This window comes from Plecotus auritus (assembly GCF_963455305.1).
Source record: "Plecotus auritus genome assembly, chromosome: 12".
Lineage (NCBI taxonomy): Eukaryota > Metazoa > Chordata > Mammalia > Chiroptera > Vespertilionidae > Plecotus > Plecotus auritus.
This window is the reverse complement of record NC_137778.1, coordinates 37683399-37704828: the sequence shown is the minus strand read 5'-3', so window position 1 is coordinate 37704828 and position 21430 is coordinate 37683399. Positions and strand designations below refer to the sequence as shown.

The 21430-nt window shown below is 34.9% G+C and overlaps 1 protein-coding gene across 10 annotated transcripts in view; it reads right to left on the bottom strand.

The window, feature by feature from the left end:
• Window positions 1-21430, bottom strand: part of ST7L (suppression of tumorigenicity 7 like) — a 219620-nt gene that overhangs the window by 166387 nt on the left and 31803 nt on the right. For 8 of the 10 annotated variants that reach the window (XM_080648961.1, XM_080648956.1, XM_080648962.1 and 5 more), the window contains exons 10-13: window positions 17920-17992; window positions 16908-17010; window positions 3954-4104; window positions 2757-2849 (exon numbers count right to left, since the gene is read on the bottom strand). In XM_080648961.1, the coding sequence (XP_080505087.1) occupies window positions 2757-2849; window positions 3954-4104; window positions 16908-17010; window positions 17920-17992 (420 nt within the window). The remainder of the gene's footprint in view (window positions 1-2756; window positions 2850-3953; window positions 4105-16907; window positions 17011-17919; window positions 17993-21430) is intronic. The other 2 variants (XR_013959478.1, XR_013959479.1) reach the window with 1 other exon arrangement.

Below are 21430 nucleotides of genomic sequence, written 5' to 3'. Positions count from 1 at the left end.
TGGAAATATTTTCCTCCTTTTAGTTTCTAGGATATCTGCTTCTGGCTCTTGTCCTGTCTCTCTGACCACTCCTTCACTGAGCCTTCCAGACTCCTTATCAGTCACTCATTCCTGAGACATTTTTGTGCCCTCACGGTTCCACCCTTAGTTTACTTCTCACTCTATAGCTTCCCTTAGTGATTTCATTCATGCCTAGAAAATTATGACTGTATAATAAAATATTTCATTTTATATGAACATGTATATGTGTCTTGGTGAGATGTAATACATGCAACATACTCAAAGCCTAAACTCATTTACTCCCCCCCCCCCGACCTATTCCCAAACCTGCTCCTCCTGCTATATGATGAATTTACCATTCAAGTCACCGAAGTCAGATTTAGGAATCATCCCTGACCTTGGAGATCTAGGCATTCCCCATTCCAGCTTCCTGATAATCTATTCCATACACACAGCACTCAACTCACTGTTTATCAGTCTTTCTATTAACCTGTGAGCATCTTAGGAGTTCAGAACCAGCTAAGGAAGAAAAGGTAGTAATAGTTAACATTTCTATTGAGGACTTATAATGATCCTGGCATGTTTATAAGAATAAATTAATGAACATGACTAATTCAAGTAATATTTCTTGAAAATCAATTTTATGGTGAATGTTACAGATACACAGAGGGACAATAAAGAGAATCCTGGCTTTCAAGCTTAAAATCTAGAAGGGGGAGATTAAGAAGTACACAAAATACTAGTACTTTGATAGTTCAAAGAAAGAAGAGATAACTTATTTCATAGCATGAAGGAAAATAAAAGACCCTGGAAGAAAAATGTCAGCACACTCAACTTCTACAATCTCTCCTAAATTGTCATTTGTTGTTTGAACTTCTCAGCTCATTAGGTTTGATACTTGTGAAACAGCAACTTCCTCCCTAGACTTCAATTCTAATGGCTCCAGAATTGTAAAAACTGTGGCACAGGTTTAAATCACATAAGAAAACATGGTACTAGTGTTTACTAACCTTCGGGTTTATTGGTTAAATCATAAAAAGAAAAGTTTAAAAGAAATTTATCAGTTCACAGAGAAAAACAGTGAGTGGATGATAGGGACTGAGAAAAAAATATATAGACTATTCTTTTGAGAGTTCAGCTTCCTGAGAGCAAGAATGAGACAGAAACGCTCTCAGCATTATAACCCTACACAGTTCAGGTTCTTCTCCTAACTTTTCAGCTGACTTTTTTTAAAATTGGGAAGTGTAGTCTGTCCAACTTCATTTTTCTTTGTAAAGACTGCTTTGCCTATTTTGAGTCCTTTAGTTTTCCCTACAAATGTTGTAATCAGCTTGTCAATTTTTGCAAAATCCCTGCTGGGATTTTGATAAGGAGTGTATTAAATCTACAGATCAATTTGGAGAGGATTGACATATAAATAATGTTGGGTCTTCCATTCCATAAACATGGAATGTCTCTCCATTTATTCAGATATTCTTTAATTTCTCTCAGCAATATTTTGTAATTTTTGGTGTACAAATCTTTCACATCTTTTGTTAAATTTATTCCTAAGTTGTTTATTCTTTTTTATGCTATTGTGATTAGAATTAATTAGACATTTTAGTTTTGGACTGTTCATTGCGAGTATAAAAATATGTAATTGAATTTTGTATGCAAACTTGCTGAACTTGTTTATTAGTTCTAATAGTATTTCTACGGAGTGCTTAGAATTTCCTACATGGAAAGTCATGTCATCTGTGAATAAAGACAGTTTCACTTCTTTCTTTCCAACATGAATGCCTTTTATTTCTTTTTCTTGCTTGAACTGAAGTCTAGGGAGGAAAGTTGCAGATCTCCAAATTGATCTATAGGTTTAATATAATCCTTATTTAGGGATTTTGCACTGACCAAATCCTCCAGGACAATGGTGAGTAGAATGGTGAGAGCAGACATCCTTGCCTTGTTCCTGATCTTAGAGAAAGCATTCAGTCTTCCACTATCAAGTATGGTGTTAGCTGTGGGTTTTTTGTAGATGCTCTTTATCAGATTAAGAAAGTTCCCTTTTATGCCTACTTTGTTCAGAATTTTATATTAAATTTGTTCATTTTGGTTGAAGATGTTTATGTCTATATTCATGAAGAATACTGTTCCATAGTTTTCTTCTTTTATAATGTCTTCGTCTGGATTTGGTATCACAAAATGAGTTGGGAAGTAGTTCTTTCTTCCTTTATTTTCCGAAAAAGAGTTTGTGAAATATTGATATTATTTTTCTTAAATGTTTATAATATGCCTTCCCTTTTTAATATATTTAATCTTTGTGTCCTTCACTGCATCTAGCACAGGGTTTTATTCCAAAAATACTTGAAAATGAATTGTATTATGCAAGTACATCCAAGAAATGGCTAAAATAGTATTTAAACAGTATCCTGAAGTTCAACCAAAGGTACTCTGAAAATGGGGGAATACTATGAAAAACAATCTCACAACTACTTTTTTAAAATCTTAAAAAAAATATATGTTTTTGTTGATTGATTGATTGATTTTAGAGTGAGAGGAAGGGAGAGGGAGAGAAACATTGATGTGATAGAAAAACATCAATCTTGGTTGCCTCCCGTATGCACCCCTACTGGGGACTGAACCCACAACTTGGGTATGTGCCATGACCAGGAATCGAACCAGTGACCTTCAGTGCATGGGACGATGCTCAACCAACTGAGCCATACCAGCCAGGGCTCACAACTGCTTTTAAGTTTAGGAAAACTAGAATATTTACTTACTAGGTAATAGCTCCTTATCAGCAGTTTCTGTGCAGCTGGGATAAGGGTGAAATAGATGGCCTTTCTCTAATGGGTATGGAATCATTCTAAAAGCTGAAGAGAAAAAAAAACATGTTGATGTTCAATTTAGACTCATTTTCATCTTATATTACCTATCAAAGCTATTTTTAAGACATTTTATAGATTTTTCACATAACATTTTCTTTTCTTTTTTAGAGACACATTTTTGATGAAAGAAACAAGCAAAATAATGAATAAAAGGAAGAGTAAGTTTTATTTAGAGAATAGTGAATGGTAAAGTTAGAATAAAACTAAAGGGAGCTAATGAATAAACTGAACTAACAAGCAAAATAGAGACAGATTCATAGAGATCGGGCCTAAACTGGCAGTCGGACATCCCTCTCACAATCCGGGACCACTAGCTCCTAACCGCTCACCTGCCTGCCTGCCTGATCGCCCCTAACCACTCTGCCTGCCGGCCTGCTCGCCCCCAACTGCACCCCCCGCCAGCCTTCTCGCCCCCAATTGCCCCTCCTTGCTGGCCTGATCGCCCCCAACTGTCCCCCCACCAGCCTGCTCGCCCCCAACTGCCCCCCCTGCTAGCCTGATCACCCCCAACTGCCCTCCCCTCCTGGCCTGATCACCCCTAACCGCCTCTGCCTCGGCCCCGCCACTATGGCTTTGTCCGGAAGGACGTCTGGAAGGTCTCCGGGAAGGTCTCCTGGTCTAATTAGCATATTACTCTTTTATTAGTATAGATGTATTTTACCACAATTAAAAAATTTTAAAAATAAGAGTTGATATTAGTTGTGATGAAAATAGTTTCATGTTGTACACATCTGAAAATAAAGCAAAACCGTTGTCCAATTTTTAAAAATATTAGACTAGTTCAACTACATTAAAAAGCTCATAAAACAAGAATGATGAGTTATTTTCTTTCCTTACAAATGTACAATTTAAATGAACATATGGCAAAATAGCATAACAGTTTCTCATTCTGCTTTTCCTAAATGTGGCACCAAGTACATTAAACATCTCTTCTACCAATAAACCAAATTACCACCACTGAGTTCACACTGAAACCAATCTGATCAACAAATCCTTATGGAAACTCAGACAATCGCACTTAAAAAGGCTGCCTGTGAATGCAGTGAATAGTCAGAGAGATCAGGGTTACATTTGGAAAAGAATACTTACTGCCTTCCCATGTACACTGTAACAGATTAAGAGCACCTTCTATTCGCTTCCAGTGCTGAAGATGAAAGAAAGCATAGGCAACTGCTTCACTATCCCCCCGTTTCTGAATGTGTTCTGGAGGTAAAATTAGACTTTTCATCTCTAGTAAATACTAGAAAAATAACACACACACACACACGTAGACACACCACACAAAAAAAGAAAAATTATGTTAAGTTCAAACATCCACAAAAATGTAGATCCTAATTTTATAAAGTCAGCTTTACTTAAAAAATAATCAATTATTAAGCTAGTTGAAATGACATTAAGGTCCTACTGATAAATGTGTACAAACATTAAGGTCCTACTGATGAATGTGTATAAAATGCTTTGTAAGCAAATTCCAATGACAACATTATTTCTATAGGTAAAAATGAGGTGATAAATGGCTTATATGTGACCTTGCTAAATACTAAATGGAAACTTCAAGTGAAGAAATAATATGAGAGCAAATATTTATTTTTTTCTAATACTAATTAAGTGTAAAAAATAGAAACTACAGTTTTGGCACAATACTTTGTGGCAACATTTAGTTATTTTTTTCTCATTCTCATTTTACAGTGAAGGAACTTAATTATGAAGAAGTTCAATTGAATTAATATTTACTGAGAGCAAAGCATTTGCTTGTTAGGGAATACAAAAAAAAAATACTCTATTTTTTGGAACTTCCTAATGCAATGAGAAAGACAGATTTCTTAAGTTAAAAATTATGACCAGATTGTGCTAAATGTTTTATTAGAGGTATAAATAATGTTTACAGGAATATGGATAGGAGGTATTAATTTTTTAAATTTAGTTTTTTAACTGCTTTATTGAGATATAATTTACAATTTATTGAGATATACTTTACAATTCATTCATTTAAAATACACAATTCAATGGTATTTAAAATATTCACATATATGTGCAACCGTCACTTCAAAAGGAAACCCTTGTACTCTTTACCACCCTTAACTCCACCATTGCCGCTAAGCCCTCAGCAACCATGAATCTCCTTTCTGTCTCTAGAGATTTGCCTTTTCTGGCAAATCTATACAAACAGAATCACATAATACATGGTCTTTTGTAACTGGTTTCTTTCACTTAGCAGAATGTTTTCAAGGTGTATACATGTTGCAGCATGTATCAGTCCCTCATTCCTTTTTGTGACTGAATAATATTCCATTGTATGGATATAATACGTTAGTTTATCCATTCATCATTTGATGGACATTTGGTAGCTTTCACCTTTAGGTTATTTGAATAATGCTGCCAAGAACATCCACATACCAGTTTTTATGTGAACATCTGTTTTTATCTCTCTTGGGTATATACCTAGGAATGGAATTGCTGGGTCATATGGTAATTCTACGTTTAGGAAGTACTACTTCTGCTTAAGGGGCTGAAAATAAACCTCTTGATGGAATTTTGGATTGGTGCTGATATATAAAGTTGGATGGAATGTGGATGGGCGGATTGGGGGTGGGGTGGAGAGAAGAACAGGAGGACACAGTCAAAGTACAGAACCAACTTGAGCAAAGGCACTGAGCCAAGAGAACAAGATGCATTGGAGGGATTCGTGAGGATGCTTGTTAAAGAAGCTAGAGCCTGTGAGTTCTTATTCATAGATGAAATTAAAGTCTACCTTAAATTCTTGAAGAAAATGTTTGCCTTAATATTATAATCCATGACAAAATCAGTATAAACACTGTTATTACACTAATCAACTTCTTACACTAATTACATGAAGATACAAAATTAATCACTTGAACATCATCTTTATATAAAGTGGTCAACTGAAAACAAACTCTTTTAGTTAGCTAAATACTTTCTGCAAACACTTCCCCTACTAAAAGAGGTTTGAAATGACCTCTTTAGTTTTAAATAACTCAATACTGTTATGTGTATAAGGTCCAAACCACATTAACTTTTTTAAAAAATATATATTTTATTGATATTTTACAGAAAGGAAGGGAGAGGGATAGAGAGCTAGAAACATCGATGAGAGAGAAACATCGATCAGCTGCCTCCTGCACACCTCCCACTGGGGATGTGCCCGCAACCAAGGTACATGCCCTTGACCGGAATCGAACCCGGGACCCTTCAGTCCGCAGGCCAACGCTCTATCCACGGAGCCAAACCGGTTTCGGCCCACATTAACTTTTGTTATAAAATAAAGAGAAACATGCCAGAGGTGTCTCAAAATATATATTCTCACATTTCAAAATCTAAATTCCTCAGACCGTTACAAAAATTAATGAGATAAACAACATAAATTAAATAGTTGAATTTGTGAAACTCATTTTGTAAAACTGCTATAAGCAGGAAGAATCTTAAAAACAAAAAAGTGCAGTTGTTTCAAAATTTAAGCCTTAGGTTATTAATCAATATATATGTATACATAATATTAACATATCTAAATAATTTTCTTATGAAATGTGTTTTCCCACACTTATTGAGTTTAATGCTTATCTTTAATGACTCTTACTCCTATACCTCAATATAGCTGAAATTTTAAAAAAAGAATAATTACTCTTAGTCTTGATGTACCTGGCCCCCTCCTCAAAGTGTAAGAATGCAATTTGCTCATCAATTTACTTTAGCAGATGTCACAAGCTATGAGATTATTTACTAATCCAGTTTGGGGACTTAACATTTCCCATTCAGTTTCTTAAAGGAATGCAGCAGAGGTTGTGTCCTGGTCAAGCAAAGCCCATTTGCTGCCTGGTTGGGTTTTCTCCCCTTAGAGCCCTGGGCCTATATTCAAGAGGGTACTATTCTTCCTAATCCCCTCTAATCCTTGCCCATTTTTTTAAAACACAGTAAAAGATCACTCGCACCAGGCAGCTGTGGGAAAATGGACTCAAATAGCTGACCTCTGACATGACTGCTTATGCTCTTTGTAAGTGCACGGGGAGCTTCTTCAGCAGGAAGCAACGAAAATGCAGCAACCACAGTGACATCTCCATCATAAAAGAGAGTATCTCATTTTCAGAAGAAAACTGCTTAATACTTAAACCAGCTCATTTCTATTAAAATTCTGCCTCATTTTACAGATAGAGACAAAATATACCAAATTATTTTCACTGAGTTTTAGAATCCTGAGGTTTTAAACTAACCCTGTCTTTGTAGCCACTTAGCAAGAAAATACTTTGTTAACAGCAACTATAATATATATTTTCACTGTTCAATACTCTAAGTGACAATTTGGATAGCAATCAAACACACATGGCATGCTTATTAGAAAATACTTCAGCAGTTTATATTTTAAAATCTGTCATTAAAAAGTCTTCTTTATGCTACCTTATTTTTTATTACGTCTTGCCTACTACCAAATGTCCTTTCCAATTTGACTTTAAAACAAAGCAAACCTTACTTTTCAGTTTCCAATAAGATACTAAAATAAAATTTCACCCTCAAAACGAAAGAGGAATTTTCAGTTTAAGGAAAATATATTTAAAGAAGGAAATTACAGGATTATGATTTATTTTATCTTCTTCACAAACTGCTACTCAGGAATTTCTGCTAAGGGGGAGACATACAGACAAAAAGAAAAGGTATGATTATGGTACTAAAAGAACAGAGAGGAGAGAGCCATTATCTCTGCTTGGGAAAAGTGAGTAAGATGCTTCTATAAAGGAGGCCACAGATAAGCAGCGTTTTGAAGAATGAGAAACTGATGATAAAGAAGAGATGGAGCATATGTACAAAGGTAGGGAGGTATGATAAGACATGGCCAATCCAGGAAACAGTGATGCTGGAGGTAAGGAACAAGGCAGATGTGGCAAGGAGTAAGGCTGCAGATAGACAAAGGGCCCAGACTGTGAAGGGCTTCTATATACGCAATGTTTAAGGGATTGGTCCTTATCTTATAGGGGTGATGGGGAACAAGCAGAGCTCTTTAGCAGAGTAAGATTTGCTGTTTAAGTAGATAACTTTGGCAATAACCAGAGTGGAGAGGGGTTGATGGCAGGGAGACCAGTGAGGAATCTGGTTTTTTTGTTGTTGTTAATCCTCACACAAGGATATGTTTTCCAATGATTTTTAGAGAGAGTGGAAGGGAGGGAGGAGGAGAGAGAAACATTTTTTTGAGTACTCAGGGAACAAATCTGCAACCCAGGTTTGTACTCTTGACCAGGAATCAAACCTGCAACCATTGGTGTGCAGGCCAATGCTCTACCATTGAGCCACATTGGCCAGGGTGAGGAATCTGTTTTAAGGGTGCAAGCAAAAGACAGTAAATATCTATAATAATAAAAGTATAATATGCTAATTAGACCAGACATCCTTCCGGATGACCTTCTGGACGAAGCTGGGGCTGCAAGGGCCGAGCCCCTTGCATGAATTTTGTGCACCAGGCCTCTAGTATCTATATATTTAGAAATGCTTAAAAAATGTCTGGCATTAAATAAATCAAACAGAAACTGTGGTTACTTAAGAGAAGTAGAATTGGAAGGGACAAATAGGAGAAATTTTACTTTACAAACTTTTGAGGGGTCTGAAGTTTTTGTAAAATGTGCTCATTACTTAATAATAATAATAATAATATTTTTTAAAGAATAGACAGTGAAGGTGCAAGATGGTGACCATGGGGGTGGAGTAGATGGCTAAATCTGAAAGACATATCCAAGGTTACAAGTTGGTAATTTGGAAAGGGCAGAAGTAAAGGTTAATGAGGAGAAAAGGATAATGAAGTATTAAATTAGAATATTTAACTAAGAAAGGATAGGCAAGTTGAAGAAGAGATTTAAATTTTTAAAAATTCAGTTGCAGACACATTAAAGTATCTGAAATACCTATTATGTATCTAGTTAAAATTTTTCATAACTAGACAGAAATGCAAGTCTATAGATGAGGAAGCCAGAGTTAAAAGATACAGATTTGGAAATTATCAATAAATAAAATAGAGTTGGAGACATAATCCAAGGCTGATGCCTAGTATGTGCTACAGGACCTTCCATATTACCTCCAAATCACCTTATGGTTATGTATCAAATAAATCAGAAACTGCTTGGGACAATTTTAACTAGTATTAAACTATGGACAATATAATATACTCAAATAACTACTCATGCCTCTTGCTTTTCCCTAAAAATATAAAAAATTAAGGCTACCTTGGAAGCTATAAAAAAGACATAACGATGTATGGTCTGATGGTTTCTCTTATAACTCTAAAACCATGCCTTTGCTTATACTCAAATTCACTTTAATTTTGAATTGCTTTGATCTTTATAATTTATCTTTAGATTACTTTGTTTCTACTACTTTGTAAATCTTACAACAGCTTTTGACCAAAAGCAATATAATTCTGACCTGAAGTAATGATAATGCTTTATAATCTTCCTCTTGAAAGCAGAAGGTTAAAGAAAAATCTCTCTGAAGGCATCTGAAATTAAGGTACTTTGGTCTTGATCAGTCATGCACACCAAGAACCAATTTATCTATGCAATTAGTTTTCTCAGTGCACATTCTATGAGATTGGACAGGCAGGCCGAATGCAAAAAGTCCACATGGGTGTGTATTAGGGGGGAGACTAGGGACGGTTCCCACATAGAAAGTAAACAAATTCTCTATGAATAAACTGAAAACAGAATACTGCCTAACAGCCTCAGGAGCAAAGGAAAGTGATCTTTGACTGAAAGGAGATGGAAGGGAGGCTAGAGAGGACACTGGCCACAGGAAAACTCCTTCCCACATGGTCCTACAGAGCAGCTTCTCAGTGGGTGAGCATTTCACTTCTCAACTCTTTCACCTAGGCCACAGTATGGCCTCCCTGTTTTCTAAGTTTGGGTCCTAGACTTCAACACCACTTCCCTATTTCTCCTTTTACTACTGCTATGCCACTCAGAATCTCAATAAGGTGCCTGATTCCCTCTTATCTTCTAAATATGCTGCTATAATATAGGTAGTTTGGCCCATGAAATGTAAGCCTGCTGCTAAAGAGCTAGTATCGTCTATGATGAATGGGATAAGTGTCATCCGACAGGCTTCAATCTCTGATCAACCAGACACATAGAGTGTCATACTAAGAACAATTATATGAAAGAGTAGCTCACTAACATTCATGGATTTAATGTTTTCAATTTCAATCATCTATGCTATCTCTAAACATCCATGACTTATAAAGCCAACATTTTGCTAAGGCACAAATTTGAATCACGAGGCTTGTGTACACGTGTGAGTAATTACTTAATGAATAGCCCTCGCTGGCTCTCCAGCATCCACATCTCAGCAAGGTTCATGACCCATCCTCATGTTTACATTTCATGGGTGAAATTAAATGATGTGATGGTATTTTTATCTATGGAGATTCACAATGGTTTTAGACCATATTAAGCAAGAACCTCAATGGCCTACTATAATAAAAATGCTAAAGAATACCTTCTATAATAAAAGATAAATTTTTAAAAATGTACAAAGGACCTGAATAGACATTAATCCAAAGAAGATACAGACATGGACAATAAGCACATTAAAAGATGTTCAACATCATTAGTCATTAAAGAAATGCAAACCAAAACCACAATGAGATAGCACTTCACACCTCCTAGGACAGTGGTCGGCAAACTCATTAGTCAGCAGAGCCAAATATCAACAGTACAACGATTGAAATTTCTTTTGAGAGCCAAATTTTTTAAACTTAAACTTCTTCTAATGCCACTTCTTCAAAATAGACTCGCCCAGGAAGTGGTACTTTGTGGAAGAGCCACACTCAAGGGACCAAAGAGCCACATGTGGCTCGCGAGCCGCAGTTTGCCGACCATGGTCCTAGGACAGTGTGTGCCTCTTCCACAAAATACCACGTGCGGGCGCACACATACAGTGTGATTGAAACTTCGTGGCCCATACGCAGAAGTCGGTTTTCAGCTCTCAAAAGAAATTTTAATCGTTGTACTGTTGATATTTGGCTCTATTGACTAATGAGTTTGCCGACCACTGTCCTAGGATAACTATAATAAAAAGACAGACAATAACAAGTGTTGACACAAATGTACAGAAATTGGAGCCCTCCCTCACACATTGCTGGTGGGAAGGTAAAATAGCACAGCCACTTTGGAAAACAGTTTGGCCGTCTCTCAAAAAGTTAAACATATAATTACCATATGATCTGTCAATTCTGCTCCTAGGTATATACACTGAGTGGCCAGATTATTATGATCTCTGAATGCATAATAATCTGGCCACTCAGTGTATATCCTATATAATAAAAGGCTAATATGCAAATTGTCCCCTCGACCAGCAGGTAGGCCAGCCAACCGCCCATGTCCCCTCCCCCTGGCCAGGCTGGCCGGACCCCACCCATGCACAAATTTATGCACCAGGCCTCTAATACACACACACACACACAAACACACAAACACACACACACACACACACACACACACACACACACACACACACACACTCTGAGTGGACAGATTATTATGCGTTCAGGGATCATCATAATCTGGCCACTCAGTGTATACAAGTGAAACCATGTGTTCGTGTAAAAACTTGCACCTGAATATTCATAGCAGCATTATTCATAATAGCCAAATAGTGGAACCAACCCAATTGTCCATTAATTGATGAATGGAAAAATAAAACGTGGTATATTCATACAATGGAATATTATTCAGACATAAAAAGAAATGAAGTAATGAAACATGGCACGCTATATTATGCTAAGTGGAAGTCAGACACAGAAGGCCACATATTGTATGATTCCAAATCCATAGAGACAGAAAGTAGATTAGTGGTTGCCAATGATTGGGGGAGGGAGGAATGGGGAGTGACTGATAATAGGTTCAGGGTTTCTTTTGGGGGTAGTGAAAATGATCTAGAATTAGATAGTGGTGATAATCATACAACCTTGTGAATATACTAAAAGCCACTGAAATGTGTACTTTAAATAGGTGAGTTTTGTCTTATGTGAATTGTCTCAATTAAAAGAACACCTTCTATAAAAGTCCTTGATGGTGGGATAATAAAGACTATGAGACATTAGAATGACTGAAATAAAATACTGTGGAATCATTAGAAGATATGAAAGATTTTCCATTGTAAAATAAAAAATCTGACCATTTCTATAGTAGCTGAAAGATGAACAATCCTTTTCTTGTTTGGTGACTAAAAAAGAAAATGTTTGCTGAACCAAAGCCATAGTTAGGTAAAGAAGAACAAGTCAAAAACTATGAAAACATACTGTTCTAATTTTTAACTATTACTATTATAGTTACTGTACACTGAAATTCATTCAGTAGATTAAAAAAATCTGTACAGGCAATCAATATTAATGAAATATCTAAAGCAAATTCATAGCCTGAAGAGATTTATGTGATCTTTCTCTATTGCACATCTAATAGTTTCCAGCTTTAACAAATTGCATAGCTCTAGACCTACAGCCTTTCTGTTGTAGTTATGTGGAAAGTTGCCAAAAAATGTTTCCTGCTAAAATAGCTTTATCCTTTGTCATTTTACTGGTAAGATTCATAGAACATTTGACAAATTTGCATAATAAATTTGTAAGATTAAAAGATTTAATATATATATTTAAATGGCACTGTTTGTTAAGTTAAATAAATTATGACCCACAGTTGGAAGATAAAACCCATAAAGCCTTTATGTTTGTTTGGCTGTAACTGGGAGTTAGGAATAGAGACCATAAGGGGGTGGGGGTGGGGCGGGGAGAGAACCTTTACATACTTCATCACTTGTAAAATCCTAACAAACACAGACAGCCACAAATTCCAGAGCTCTCCCAGTTCATATAACACTAGTGTTATTTAAGTGCGATATTATCCTGTTTGATAACACCCTGCTTAAAATGTCTATCCACAAACAATAATGTAAGGTTATGCTTAGCTGGATATTTTAATAGAGTTGAATTGTCAACTGGCTATGACATAAAGTTGGGAGGGAAATAGGTAAATTTCTACCTATAAATAAAAATGATTTTAAATTACATACACATTACATATTTTAAAATATAGACAATTATTATATATGTGTGTGTGTGTATATATATATATATATTTAATAGTTTTATTGAGGTATACTTTACATGTAACAAGATCACCATGTAAGTATATACACTGAGTGGCCAGATTATTATGATCTCTGAACGCATAATAATCTGGCCACTCAGTGTGTGTGTGTGTGTATATATACATATATACATATACATATACACATACAGATATATATACATACACACACACACACACACACACACACACACACACACACACACACACACACATATATATATATATATATATTAGAGGCCCGGTGCATGAATTCGTGTATGGGTGGGGTCCGGCCAGCCTGGCCAGGGGGAGGGGACATGGGCGGTTGACCGGCCTGCCTGCTGGTCAAACTCCTGGTTGAGGGGACAATTTGCATATTAGCCTTTTATTATATAGGATATACAATGAGTGGCCAGATTATTATGTGTTCAGAGATCATAATAATCTGGCCACTCAGTATATATATAGTTCAATGATTTTTAGTAATTTATACAGTTGTGTAACCATCACCACAAAAAGTTCCCTTGTTCCTGTTTGCAATCAATCCCCACTCCCACCGCCAGTCCCAGGGAACCACTAATCTGCTTTTTGTTTCTACAGTTTTACCTGTTCTAGGAATTGCATATAAATAGAATCATACAATATGTTGTATCTGATTTCCTTTATTTGGGGTTCATCTATATTGTTGTATGTATTTATATTTTGTTCCTTTTCAATGCTAAGAAGTGTTCCATTTTAGGGATATACCACAATTCATTTATTTATTCACCTGTGTGGATTATTTCAAATTTTTGGATCCTGTGAACAATACTGCTATGAACAATTGCATACAAGTCTTTGTATGGAAATATGTGTTCATTGCTCTTGTGTAGATATCGAGGAATGGAATTGATGGGTCATACAGTAAGTACATATGATTAACTGCAAAACTGTTTTCCAAAGTAGTCACACTATTTTACATGTACAGCAGCAATGTATGAAGTTTCTCCACATTCCTGCCAACACTTAGTATTGCCAGTCTTTGATAATATGGGCATTCTAGTGGGTATCAAGTATATCATATTGTGGTTTTTAATTTGTATTTCTCAATGGCCAATAATGCCGAGTATTTTTTAATGTGCCTATTAGCTATTCATGTGTTTTCTTCAGTAAAATGACTATTTATATCATTTGCCAAAAAGATTTTTTTAAAATATGTTTTTATTGATTTTCAGAGAAGAAGGGAGAGATAGAAACATCAATGATGAGAGAGAATCATTGATTGGCTGCCTCTGCATGCCCCCTACTGGGGATCAAGCCTGCAATCCAGGCATGTGCCCTTGACCAGAATCGAACCCAGGACCCTTCAGTCCACAGGCCAAAAGCTCTAGCCACTGAGCCAAACTGGCTAAGGCCCAAAAAGATTTTTTAATACTGCTTATATCAGGCAGGGAAATGCTCCAAAACACAATTGAGATCTGTTGCACTGGGGAACTTATTATTTTCTACCCCCATTATTGACTCCTGGTTTCCATCAGCCAAGCTTACCTTGGCATGGTTTGGATTCGAGAGCAAATTAATTCTGTGCTGGTAGCAAAGAGTTCATATTGAGATGATTTTTTAAAAATACTTTTTTTATTGATTTCAGAGAGGAAGGGAGAGGGAGAGAGAGATAGAAACATCAATGATGAGAGAGAATCACTGATCGGCTGCCTCCTGCGTGCCCCGCACTGGGGATTGAGCCCGCAACCTGGACATGGGCCTGGACATGGGCCCTGACGGGGACTCAAACCAGTGGGCCCTGACAGGGAATCGAACCGTGACCTCCTGGTTCATAGGTCTACACTCAACCACTGAGCCTCGCCAGCCGGACTTGAGATGATTTTTAATACCCAGCAGATCATCTTTCTTTATGCTATATCTCTTATATTGCATGTTACTTTTGGTATCAGCTTTATTCTTTGCCTAGTATACTGGTATGATAGTTTTGCTGATGTTTTATTGTTTATTGGTGAACATGACTTCATTAATAGTTTTTGGAAAACTTATCAAACTCAAATGAATAAGTCTTTTTCATAACCCATTTGGAATTATTCCTAATAAAGTGATAAAATATGTAAAAAATATTTTGAACTAAATTATGCAAAAATATTACATAGTATGCAGTCAGACTGTGCTTAGAAAAAGGTTTACAGACTTAAATAGATGTATTAGTAAGAACAAATGCTAAATATTAATGAATTAAATAGCTGAGTAAGAAGATATAGGAAATAAAAAATAATAAAATAGGGCCAAAGAAAGTTGAAGGAGGTCATAAAGAGCAGAAATGAATGAACCAGAAAAGAAATAGTAGAGAGAAACAACAAAGCCAGAGCTCGGTTCTTTGCTCCTAATAAAATGGATAGATCCCTGGAGAATCTGGCCAAGGAAAAAAATAGGTAACTAGTGTTAGAGAGAAAAGTGGATATTATAACTCATCCCACAAATATTAACAAGGTAATAAAAGGATTTTATGAAAATTTATGCCAATGAATTTAAAAAATATGATGAGGTAAATTTCTAGAAAAATACAACTCACCAAAACCAACACAAAAAAGAAGTAAGAAATTTAAATAGTTATGGAATGGTTAAAGAAACTGAATTTGTAATTAAACTATTAAACTAAATAAATAAAATTTATAATAAAAATCCTCAATAAGGTGGTTTTATCAGCTAATTCTATCAGTTGTCTAGGGCAGAAATAATTTTAATTTTACACAAATTAGTCCACAGAATAAAAAAAAGAGGGACCATTCCTTGTTTTATACAGCCAACAACAACAAAAAAAGTATAAACTAAAAATATAAGAAAAGAAGGAAATGAACACAATTAAAGTCAGAATAATGGGTATCCTTAGGTAAGAGGGAAGAAGTTGTAATTGGGAAGGGCAGTCAGGTAGGCTTCTGGGGTCTGGCAGTATTGTTTCTTGACGAAGGAGGTAGTTTCCACTAATTTGCTTTATAATAAGTCATTAAGATGCACATTTCTGTGCATAAACTTTGCTGTATGTGTATTATAATTCATAATAAAAATTTTATTTAAATATATGGGACTAGTGTCACTTAATAAGAGAATAATATAAATATTTATTGACTCTGATTCTTAGATTTCAGTAGTTTTCTTAACTCTATCTTTACTCACTCTAACAGATTTACAACTTTCATTTCTTGGAGATGATTTTTTAGAGATTAATCTCTTTAATATTTATTAGCTTCCAAATTCTATCAACATACATTATACTGAAATAAGTCATTATAATTTACATTTTCTCATAAATACATCTATTAAATATTCTATACTGCCTAACATGGGACATTGTTTTTAAAACCCAAAATTTAATTATGGGTGATAACACACAGAGATTAACCAATAATCTGTATGTCTGCAAAGTGCATATTATAAAGACAAATGAGATGGGACCAAATAAACATCAACTCAGCAGTTTTTCTGGGAACTTGCACAATCTATTTCCTATCATTGATGATTTTAATCTATTTGTTTTCAGTCTTTGTCTATTCAGCCATAGTTCAAAACCCAGGCATCTGTTTAGATTGTAAACAGCTTTCACAGTAACAGGAAATTTGATTTAATGATCTAAAAAAATGAATGATCTTTTATTAAGACCAAGCCATTTTATTTCTTTAAAACTATACTAGAAGGAACAGCTAAGTGAATTTCAAATTCTATTTTGACAGCAATTACAAAGCCTATAGTGAACTACTGTTCCTACCCATCTTTCTAAACAACTTTTAACAAATCCTTTAAGGTGAATAATAAGCATCAAAATATAGTGGACTAAAACAATTCCAACTCAAATTATGGAGACAAAAAACCCAAACTTAGGTCTATACACTGTCCTGGGTTTGATAAACTTAAATAAAAGTAGTATTTTTATCATAAAGTTTCTCACTTTTGGAACATGAGGATTAAATTCCACAGCTCTATGAATTGCTTCCACAGCGTTAATTTCCGCTGTGCTTAACCCTCTTCTGGAGGCTGTTTCTGGAGAGAATCTGTAAGAAAATCACAAAATTAAGAAATGAATATTAAAAAAATATATGGCTTAGATCATAATCTAATCAGAGTTTCTGGTGATGATCAAAGACAAAACCAAATAACTACTAAACATCAAATTAAAGCCTTGGTCCAACATATAATAAAGGCAGCGTAAGAAATGGAAATCTTCAAATTTAGATAATGAAAGACTTCAGAAGAAGACCACTGAAGGCACACTTTGGGAAAATGAATAAAATATGAAAGGCTACATGGGGATATACAGAGAATCTCCCAAAACAGAAGTACATTCTTATTAAATTTTCACAAAAAGGAAACAGACTGTGAATACTCCATTCTAATTCGTGTAAGTAATCTAAAGTAACCAACCTTTTGGTTGGTTTCTGGATATCTTATTTGTGGAATAAAGTGGAATTCGTTAAAGGCAGCCACAAATGCAAGAAATACAGAAAAATTCAGAATTACAATCTCAGACAGATAGTATGAAATTGTTTCCCCTAGCACACATCTTGTCATTATCATAGTTACTGTGTACTACCAGGTGTACCAGTTACTAATGCGGATTTTTTTCAATAGATGGAGTTACACATATGTTATATATATGCAATTTGATATGTATGCTATTTTGTTGTATTGACAAGCTTCAAAACTTCATATGTCAAATTTTCTGAAGGTGTTAATATCCTATCTAATAAAAGAGTAATATGCAAATTGACCAGATTTACTTCAGCTCTAAAAACCTTGCTCTTTCCACTACACATTGTTAGAAGTCTCAGAGCCTCCTAAGATCAAGGTTATTCAGAAAGAAGTAGAAAGGAAAGCGAGCATTGCTCAAAGTCAGTCGATGGCAAACATAATACTGAGTTCAGCAGTCTTTCTAAATTATTGTAGTTCCCATAACTACTTACTTATCTGAAACAGTCCTTGTCTTCAACAGTGCTGCTGTATAACAGATTGCTGCTGACTTTGGAAGGCTTATATCTGTAATAATAATTTCCCATTTAGGTAAGAATTACCAAAAATATCTAAAGACAATTTTTAATAAAAATAATTCATAGGACAAATTCAACAGATACAATATAGTACTAGAAGCATGTGGACATGTAGTTGGAAGACCTGAGTTTGAATCTTGATTCTACTATTTACAAGCTATGCATCCTTGAACTAGCAATTTTATTTTAGTGTTGCTGTCACACTTTAATTCAGAAGTCAGTATAAAAGTTTAATACATGTAGCGAATTGTAGTGAAACAGGAGTAGGTTTTGTTTTTCTATAAGCAACTTCTTTAACCTCAGTCTTCTCTTCTGAAAATAAAAAAAATGGTACTTTTCTGGAAGAAATTAAATTAACATATGTCTGTGAAAGCCCTCAGCATAACGGTAAAAAGTACTCAACAAATGTTTATAATAATCTGCTTTCAAAAAATACTATTCACGGGGAAAGGCATAGATAGTATAGCTGGAACTACTATGTAAAAACTCTACCTATTCACAGAGAAAAACTAAGATTCAAAAAACAATAGAGCCAAAACCGGTTTTGCTCAGTGGATAGAGCGTCAGCTTGTGGACTGAAAGGTCCCAGGTTCGATTCCGGTCAAGGGCATGTAACTTGGTTGCGGGCACATCCCCAGTAGGAGGTGTGCAAGAGGCAGCTGATCAATGTTTCTCTCTCGTCGATGTTTCTGACTATCTATCACTCTTCCTTCCTCTCTGTAAAAAATCAATAAAATATATTAAAAAAAAACAACAATAGAAATATTTAATAGTAGTTAAATCCAGGTAATACAACCCTGGGTGATTTTAATTTTTTCTTCTTCCTATGATTTTATATTTTCTACATTTTCTTAAATGATAATTTGCTATAAAATAAAAGATTAATCTGGAACTATAATAAAATTAATTATATAAATATTTCTTAAAGAATGCACAAAATAGAAAATCAATTTTGATACACTTCATAAACAAATCGAAAGATAAAAATCATTTGATTACATCAATAGATGTAGAAAAGCATTGAAAAGATTCAACATCTATTTATGATAAAAACTCTCAGCAAAGTGGGGATAAAGGGAACATACCTACAAATATTAAGGCTATATAAGAAAACGACAGCTAACATCGTAATCAGTGACGAAGTGTTGGAAGCTTTTTTTTCCTCTAAGGTCGAGAATAAGACAAAAATGTCCACTTTCACTACTCTTATCTATAATAATAAAAGTGTAATATGCTAATTAGACCAGACAGCCAAATGACCTTTCGGACGTCCTTCTGGACGACCTTCTGAATGAAGCCGGGCTACGAGGGCCGAGGCAAGTCGCCATGGCTGTGAGGGCTGAGCCCCTTGCACGAATTTCGTGCATCGGGCCTCTAGTTCAACATAATTCAACATAATATTGGAAGTCCTAGTCACAGCAGACAGAAAGAGAAATAAAAAGAAAATTGGAAAGGAAAACGTAAAAATTTTACTATTTGCAAATGACATGATACCCTAAAGATTCCACCAAAAATATATTAGAACTAATAAATGAAGTCAGTAAAATCTGAGAATACAAAATTAATATTCAGAAATCTATTGCATTTTTATACACTAGTAAAAAACTATCAGAAAGAGAAATTAAGAACACAACCCCAGTTATAATTGCATCAAAAAGAATAAAATACTGCCTGGCCGGTATGGCTCTACGGTTGAGCATTGACCCATGAACCAGGAGGTCATGATTTGATTCCCGGTCAGAGCACATGCCTGGGTTGTAGGCTTGATCCCCAGTGGGGGCATGTAGAAGGCAGCCGATCGATGATGTTTCTCTCTCATCGATGTTTTTAACTCTCTGTCCCTTTCCCTTTCTCTAAAAATCAATAAAAACCCATTTTTTAAAAAAAACAGAATGAAATACATAGAAATAAATTTAACCAAAGAGATAAAAGGTCTCTTCTATGAAAACTATAAGGCATTGATTAAAGAAAATGAAGAAGACACAAATAAATGGAAGGATATACCATGCTCATGGATTGGAAGAATTAATATTGTCAAAATCCATATCACCCAAAGCAAATATATGGATTTAATGCAATCCCTATCAAAATACCAATGGCATTTTTCATAGAACCAGAACAAATAATCCTAAAATGTATGTGGAATCATACAAAAAACACATAGCCAAAGCAATCCTGAGAAAAAAGAACAGAGTTGGAGGTGTTATGCTATCTAAATTCAAATTATATTACAAAGCTATAATAATCAAAACAGTATGGTCTTGGATGGCACAAAAAAGACACACAGATCAATGGAGCAGAATAGAGAGCCCAGAAGCTTATATGGTCAAATTAATCTATGACGAAGGCGGCAAGAATATACAATGGGGTAAAGACAATAGTATTGGAAAAACTAGGTAGATACATGCAATAAAATGAAACCAGACTACTTTCTTATACCATATACAAAAATAAACTCAAAATTGATTAAGGACCTAAAATCATAAAACTCCTGGAAGGAAACATAGCCAATAAACTCTTTGACAATGGACCTACCAATATTTTTTTAAATATATCTCCGAGGGCAAAGATAATAAAAGCAAAAGTAAACAAATGAGACTACATCAAACTAAAAAGCTTTTGTACCACAAAATAAACCATCTACAAAACAAAAAAGCGAACGAGTGACTGAAATCTCTTTAAAAAATATATCTCTGAAAAGGGGTTAATATCCAAAATATATAAAGAACTCATACAACTCAACATAAAAAAAAAAATTCAATTAAAAAATGGGCAGAGGGCCTAAGTAGACATTTCTCCAAAGAAGACATACAGATGGCTAGCAAATACATGAAAAGATGCTCAACATCACTAATAATCAGCAAAATGCAAATCAAACTACAATGATATATCACTTTACATCTGTCAGAATGACTATTATCAAAAAGACAACAAAGAATATGTGTTGGAGAGAAGGTGGAGAAAAAGAAACCTGTTGGAGGGATTGTAAACTGGTATAGCCACTATGGAAAACAGTATGGATGTTCCTCAAAAAATTAAAAATAGAACTATCATATGATCCAGCAATCCAACTTCTGGGTATTTATTCAAAGAAATCCAAAACACTAATTCAAAAAGATATGCACTCCTATGTTCACTGCAGTATTATTTATAAGAGCCAAGATATGGAAGCAACCTAAGTGTCCACTAATAGACAAATGGATAAAGATGTCACACATAGTATATACAATAAAAAAATGAAATTTTGCCATTTGCTACAACATGGATGGACCTAGTGTATTATCCTAAGTTAAATAAGGCAGAGTGAGAAAGACAAATACTGTATGATTTCACTTATATGTGAAATCTAAAAAACAAAATAAATGAACAAACAAAAAAAAACAGAAACAACCAGATAGATACAAAGAACTAACGGTTGCAAGATGGG